General features: G+C 39.3%; 1 protein-coding gene across 1 annotated transcript; it reads left to right on the top strand.

Moving 5' to 3' along the window:
- Nucleotides 1-238: 238 nt before the first annotated feature.
- LOC137734259 (uncharacterized) lies at nucleotides 239-736 on the top strand. The gene is made up of 2 exons (XM_068473554.1): nucleotides 239-508; nucleotides 557-736. The coding sequence occupies exons 1-2, from the start codon at nucleotides 239-241 to the stop codon at nucleotides 734-736; spliced, it is 450 nt and encodes a 149-aa protein (XP_068329655.1).
- The last annotated feature ends 7,371 nt before the right edge of the window (nucleotides 737-8,107 follow it).

Raw genomic sequence — 8,107 nt, 5'->3', positions numbered from 1 at the left:
TGAGTGGTGCGGAATAATCACCCATTCTATGTTACATTATTTCAATGAGAATGGTGCGGTACAATCACCCTCCTCATTCACCCTAAAAATCTCGGGCCAGAAGTTTCAAGTGCTTATCATTTTGGCCTGAAGATCAAAATGAAAAAGTTGTAAGAACTAGAAGTTCTAACATCATATTCCTCCAGGAATACATATTATTACAAGTTCTTACACATCTCATTTTCTTTCAGAAAAGAAAATGGCGAACTTGGCGAAGCTTGAATTTGCTGCCCTGGATATTACCAGGAAAAATTACCTGACCTGGGTACTGGATACCAAGATCCATCTGGAAGCAGGGAATCTTGGAGATACCATCAGGGAAGAGAGCAGCTCCTTTCAAGATCGGGCAAAGGCCATGATTTTCATTCGTCGCCATCTTGATCAGGCGCTAAAGAGCGAGTATTTAACAGTTAAAGATCTGTTAGCTCTCTGGAATGCCTTGAGAAACAGATACAATCACCGAACAACGGTGATTCTTCCAAAAGCCCGCTATGAGTGAACTCATCTGAGGATCCAGGATTTCAAGTCAATGGCAGAGTACAATCCTGCATTATTCAGAATTACCTCTCAGATGAAGCTCTGTGGGGATACTATTACTGAGGAACATATGCTGGAAAAGACTCTCAGCACATTTCATGCCTCTAACGTGCTCTTGCAGCAGCAATATAGAGCGCGAGGCTACACTGAGTACAACTAGTTGATATCTGTGCTCTTAGTAACTGAACAGAACAATGAGCTCCTGATGAAAAACCATCATTCCCAACGTACTGGATCTGCACCATTCCCAAAAGTGAATGTTGCTTCCCTTGAAGTGAATGCCACATCATCTGGTGGTGATAATCATAAATGAGGACATGGCCACAAGCAAGGTCGGTGGAATAGGAAAGGCAAGAACCATGAAGTTCAGTCTCACAACCAGGTTCCGAGGCATAATTCAGGCCCAAGCTTCAAAAATGTGAATCGCCACAAAGGCAAAGCTCATGTGGACAATGCTCCCAGGAACTCTGAAGGAGTTTGCCATAGGTGTGGTGGCAATGGGCATTGGGCGCGTACTTGTTATACCCCAAAACATCTGGTGGATCTATATCAAGCATTCCTCAAGAAAAAGGGTGTCGAGACCAATTTTCTCGACCAGGCTAGACCAATAGATATACCTGATCCAGTGTTTGACTTATCAGGGCAATTGAACACAATCCACCTAGATGTTCCATACTTTATTGTGGAAATGGAAAATGAAGTATACCGGTCCGATTGAATCATTGATGTACTTTTATTATGCTGAACTTGTAGTTTAAAAGCATTTCAGATTCAATAAAAGTGGCATGTAAATTTCTTGTTATGACTTGTTTTTAACTCTGATTCTCTTACTCAGAGAGCATAGATAAAAACTATGGTCATTCTCAGAACATGAGAAATGGCGGAAATATTTTTCTTGCAGACTGCTCAACAACGCATACATTACTTCGTGATCGAAAGTATTTCTCAAGCTTAATACTTACAAGAGTAAGGGTAACAACAATATCAGGACCTTCAGATGTAATTGAAGGCTCAGGGAAAGTCCAAATTATGCTACCACATGGACCAATATTATCCATACAGAATGCATTGTATGCTACTCGATCTACTCGAAATTTGTTGAGTTTCAAGGACATATGTTTAAATGGATACCACATTGAAATGAAAAGTGCAGAAAATGTGGAATATCTATGCATTACCTCCAATGATACCCAGAAGCATATATTGGAGAAGTTGCGTGGTTTGTCAAGTGGATTGTATTATACATACATAAGGACAATTGAATCACATACTGTCATGAACCAGAAGTTCATTGATTCAAAGGTTTACATGCTTTGGCATGACCGTCTGGGTCATCTAGGATCTACCATGATGCGTAGGATCATTACCAACTCTAATGGACATCCATTAGTGAGTAGACACATTGTTATCTTAAATGATAACCCTTGCAAAGCTTGTTCTCAAGGGAAGTTGGTAATTAGACTATCACAACTAAAGGTTGATGCTGAATCCCCATCATTTCTGCAAAGAATTCAAGGGGATATTTGTAGGCCTATTCAACCATCATGTGGACCATTTCGATATTTTATGGTTTTGGTTGATGCATCTACCCGATGGTCACATGTTTGTCTCTTGTCTACTCGGAATGTAGCCTTTGCAAGACTTCTTGCTCAAATAATTAAGTTATGAGCACAGTTCCCAGATTATCCCATTAAGTCAATCCGACTTGATAACGCTGGTGAATTTACGTCTCAAACCTTTGATGATTATTGCATGACATTGGGCATTGATGTTGAACACCCTGTTCCTTATGTCCATACTAAAAAATGGTTTAGTATAAGCATTGATCAAGCGGCTTCAGTTAATAGCTCGCACTATGTTTATGAAAACCAAATTGCCAACCTCTGCATGGGGACATGCCATCTTACATGCTGCATCATTGGTTCGATTGAGACCTATAGCTAACCATTAGTACTCCTCAGTACAAGTCGTGTTTGGAACCCTTGACAGGTGATATATTTAGAGCTTGTTTTGTTGATTGTCACTTTGATTAGACAGTCTTCCCGTCATTAAGGGGAGAAACGACCGTTCCAGAAGAACGGAAAGAGCTGACATGGGTTGTTCCCACCTTGTCTCATTTTGATCCTCGCAGCATTCAATGTGAAAATGAAGTGAGAAGGATCGTTCATCTTCAAAGCATTGCCAATCAAATGCTAGATGCATTTAATGATGCTATGAAAGTGACAAAATCACATATACCAGCTGAATGCACCTGCAAGAATTAATGTCCCAGTTGGACAAAATAAAGTGGCAGCGAATGATTCATCTAGTGCACGCCTGAAGTGTGGTAGACCCCCAGGTTCAAAAGATTCAGCCCCTCGAAAGAAAAAGTCGAGGGCACAATTGAATCCAAATGAAATCATTCAGGAAGAGAAAATAAATGATAAATCCATAATTCATGATTCTGGACTTCCAGAAAAAGAAAATGTCCTTGATGAGACACATGTCCCTGAAGAGACAGAAGTACATGAAAGCAAAGAAATCTCCATAAATTATGCATGTACAAATGAATTGTGGGATCGGAATAAAATAATCATCGATGATATGTTTACATTCGCAGTAGCCACTAAAATCATGTTAAGTGATGATATTGAGCCCCATTTTGTTGATGAAAGCAAACAGAGACAGGATTGGCCTAAGTGGAAATAAGCAATCGAGGCAGAATTAAATTCCTTGGAAAGGCGGAATGTTTTTGGACCAGTAGTCCAAACCCCACCTGGTGTAAACCCCATGGGTTACAAAAGGGTATTCATAAGGAAACATAATGAGAAAAACGAGATTGCAAGATACAAAGCACGACTCGTTGCACAAGGCTTTTCTCAAAGACCTGGAATTGATTATGAGGAGACATACTCTTATGTAATGGACGCAATTACGTTGCGTTACTTAATAAGTTTAGTCATTTCAGAAAAACTTGACATGCGACTTATGGATGTCATCACTGCGTATCTATATGGAGAATTAGATACTGACATATATATGAAAGTCCCAGAAGGACTTAAGTTGCCTGAAACAAGTAACAAACCATGAGGTATGCTCTCAATCAAATTAAGGCGATCATTGTATGGGCTAAAACAATCTGGACGAATGTGGTATAATCGTCTCAGTGAGTATTTGATCAAAGAAGGGTATATCAACAATGTCATTTGCCCTTGTGTGTTCATTAAGAAATTCAACTCTGGATTTGGTATAGTGGCAGTATATGTTGATGATATGAACCTAGTTGGAACTCCTGAAGTGCTCAATAAAACTGCTGAATATCTGAAAAGTAAATTTGAAATAAAAGACCTTGGAAAAACAAAATTTTGTTTCGGCCTGCAGATCGAGCATTGTGCTAGTCGAATTTTGGTCCACCAATCAACTTACATTGAAAAATTTTTGAAGCGATTTGGTATGGACAAGGCTTATCCACTCAGCATGCCAATGGTTGTTTATTCTTTGGACAATAAGAAAGATCCATTCCGTCCAAAAGAAGATGATGAACTGGTCCTTGGTCCAGAAGTACCATATCTGAGTGCAGTAGGTGCTTTGTTGTATTTAGCACAATGTACTAGACCAAATATAGCTTTTTCAGTTAACTTGTTAGCAAGGTATAGCTCTGCTCCAACAATTCGCCATTGGAAGGGTATCAAAGATGTATTGCAATACCTTCATGGGACAACAGACATGGGTTTCTTCTACTCAAAGAACTCCCCTAATGACTAGGTCCTTGTTGGATATGCAGATGCTAGTTTTCTCTCTGACCTGCATAAAGTCCGCTCACAAACTGGATATGTGTTTAAGAATGGAGATACATCAATCTCATGGCACTCAACCAAGCAAACATTAGTTGCTACATCTTCAAATCATTCAGAAATACTTGCTTTACATGAAGCAAGTCGTGAATGTTCTTGGTTAAGATCAATGATCCATCATATCCGGAATTCATGTGGTTTAACTTCGAAGATAGACAATCCAACTGTCATACATGAAGATAATGCAGCCTGTGTTGCCCAAATGAGGGAAGGATTCATCAAGGGCCATAAGACTAAACACATATCTCCAAAGTTTTTTAGTGCACATGAGCTTCAGAAGGCTAAAGTTATTGAAGTTAGACAAATCCATTCAAATGAAAATCTGGCAGACTTGTTCACCAAATCTCTAACAAAGTGCACATTTCAGAAGTTAGTGCAAAGTATCAGATTACGTCAACTTACCAAACAGCTAAATTTGGAGAATGCGGAATCAGGGGGAGATACATATCGAGGGGAGCATCCATGATACATGTTTGTTATACTCTTTTTCCTTCGACTAGGATTTTTCCCATTGGGTTTTTCCTATCAAGGTTTTAACGAGGCAACATAAGCATACTTGACATTATATCAACAATCCAGGAAAAGTTGTACTCTTTTTCCTTCGCTATGGTTTTTTCCCACTAAGTTTTTCCAAGCAAGGTTTTAACGAAGCAACTCATGTTGATATGTGGGCATCCAAGGGGGAGTGTTGAAAATGTTGGTGGGTAGTGAATGCCCACAGTACTTTGGCAGAAGTTTTCAATGCCCATGCAAAGTGAAATTGAATTTGTAAATGCATGGAGGTTGTATTGTCAAATGAAGTGTTGTAAACTTCAATGTGCAGTTAATGCATTAGTTTGGAGTTGCTCTATAAATAGAGCACTTCGTATGCTTTCAAGAGATAGAAAAATATAAAAAAAAAAGAACGAGAGAAAAGATCAATAACATCATCTATTCCTCTGTCTTTTATTTGTTATTCTCTTGTGCTATAGTTTCAGTATGACATTTTACACCTGCTTTACTCCATTCACTAAAAGGTTATCTCTCTAACTTTGACCTATTTATAACATTTAGCCATTTATTTAGAGATGTGGCAAATTTCCTCTCTTTCCTTTTGTTTTGTAACATCTGTCAATTTTATTTTAATGCTTTTGGTTAATACTTTTGACCCAATACTTGATCAAAATGATAACCTTATTTAAGTCCTTTGAACGACATCTTTTTCCTCATTTCTGGTCGATTCTTTGAAGAACAGAGTAGCAGTAACATGCCAAATCTTTTTAGTCGTATTCCTCTCGTTTTTTTATTTAAAGTTTCTCAATGAGCCCCTAAAATGGAGCAGTAGCAACCATTTCAATTCCAGATGTGCAGCCATTGCAGACAGCTCGGACATGTTGTAGTAGTTCAGAGGCGTTAGTGCAGCGGTAGGGCAATGCTAGAGACATTGCCATGTCTTGGAAAAAATCTCCATTGGGCATTACAGGTTGCAGAGTGTTGATGACGACGAAGATGCAACGATGGTAGTGTTTTTCTTTGCCGATTTCGTTGCTGGTATTAGGATCTTGGAGAAGGATTATGGAGAAGTCGAAGGTGTCGGCAACGTGGCAGTGGCGGCTATTGATCCCTTCCTCATTTGTCGTGACTTCCTTCGGTTTCTTCTAGCTTTATGCAACATGGCATCACCAAACCCATCTTCTTTAAGCTGCATAATACACGGACTCCTTCTGGAAAACCAATATTACGCAACACTGCATCATCAAATCCATCTCCTTCAAGTCGTATAGTGCACAGACTCCATTTGGAAGATCACCAGAGACAACGGTTAGAGAGGTGACACAACTGCTACTTTCGTTTGGGTTTTTGTCTAATTTTGACGATTGCTAGCATATAAGTTCTTGTTATTGACAAAAGTTTTTCAAGACAACGTTTGCCTGCAAAATAAATTTACTAGAGAAAAAATGAAGAGAAAAGCGACATAGTTTTGTACCTTTTGATTGTTACTTATAGTTTGCTCTCCTTCCTTGAAAGGCTTGGTTCGAAATCACTGGTAATGGAATTACTTCGTCTTCTCTTCCGGCAGTACTTTGTTGCTTCTTTCCTCTCTTAATTTCTATCTCAATTTCTACAGAGTACCTCCTCTCTTTTTTTTGCTCCTCCTTTCTTACTGAAGCTAATGTCTATTTCTTACTGCAGCTAATGGCCAACATGCCTTGACTCTAGCTTGAAAGGCTTGGTTCGAAATCACCGGTAATAGGAAGTAACTTTGTCTTCTCTTTCGACAATACTTCGTTGCTTCTTTCCTCTCTCAATTCGTATCTCAATTTCTGCAGAGTACCTCCTCTTATTTTTTGCTCCTCCTTTCTTACTGTAGCTGATGCCTATTTCTTACTGCAACTGACGGCCAGCATGCCTCGACTCCAGATTGAAAGGCTTGGTTCGAAATCACCAGTAATGGAATTACTTCGTCTTCTCTTCCGACAATACTTCATTGCTTCTTTCCTCTCTCAATTTCTATCTCAATTTCTACAGAGTACTTCCTCTTATTTTTTGCTCCTCCTTTCTTACTACAGCTGATGCCTATTTCTTACTGCAGCTGACGACTAGTATGCCTCGACTCCAGCTTGAAAGGCTTGGTTCAAAATCATCGGTAATGGAATTACTTCGTCTTCTCTTCTGGCAGTACTTTATTACTTCTTTCCTCTCTCAATTTCTATCTCAATTTCTGTAGAGTACGTCCTCTTATTTTTTGCTCCTTCTTTCTTACTGTAGCTAATGCCTATTTCTTACTGCAACTGATGGCCAGCATGCCTCGACTCCGGTCAAGGTGTGTCAGTTTGGTATTAGAGCATAGGTTTTAGGCAGTCCTGCATTCCTCGTATATGCTATAGGATCTAATAATTTTTTATCTCTTATGTTAGAATCATGCCACCTCGTAAAGAGCCACAAGTCATTTCTGAGACTAATTTTTTCGATTTTGGGCAACTTGGTGAGGCTATTACTAGTGTTATTCAGTTCTCCATTCATCTTCCTCAAGTGACTACCTTGGAGACAGTGTCCCATCTTCATATCAATAATCTCTTTAGCAATGAGAGACCTGAGAAATCAGAGATTTGGATCGATCATGTTGAGAAAACTTTCTAAGTTATGCAACAACAAGGGAACCTTCCAGTAAAAAGATGGGTTGAGACTGCGACCTGGTTCTTTCGTTTGGGAGTAGCATCATGGTATGTTCAGGTGTCACTCTAGTTGTCTGCTCAAGAGGCCATGGATTAAGATGTTTTCAAGCAGCTGTTTGAGGCTAGATTCACTCATCTAGAGTATAAAGATAGAAAGAAAGAAGAATTCATAGATCTAAAGTAAGGGAAGATGTCAGTCACAGATTACCATCAAAAGTTCACTAACTTGTCCCGATATAGTCCCAAAATCGCGGGGAATCCCAGGGAGATGCTCCGTTACTTTAAGAAGATGACTCGCAAGCGATTGCATTTTATGGTGATTACTACTCCATGTACTACCTATCAAGAATTCTTTAAGGTTCTACTTCGGGTGGAAGATTCCGAGAATGTTCCTGATGATGATGATGATGAGGAAGATAATAATAATGCTCAGAGGAATAATAATAGGGCCGTCTTCCTTTGGCCCTAGAAAGACCCAGAATTTCAAGCGAAGTGGAAATAGTTCTAAATCGTTGAGCGGTGGTTCGAATTTCAATACGTCGT

This window comes from Pyrus communis, chromosome 5, assembly GCF_963583255.1.
Source record: "Pyrus communis chromosome 5, drPyrComm1.1, whole genome shotgun sequence".
Classification (NCBI taxonomy): domain Eukaryota; kingdom Viridiplantae; phylum Streptophyta; class Magnoliopsida; order Rosales; family Rosaceae; genus Pyrus; species Pyrus communis.
Note: the sequence above shows the minus strand (reverse complement) of the source record. Positions and strands in the feature narration are given on the sequence as shown.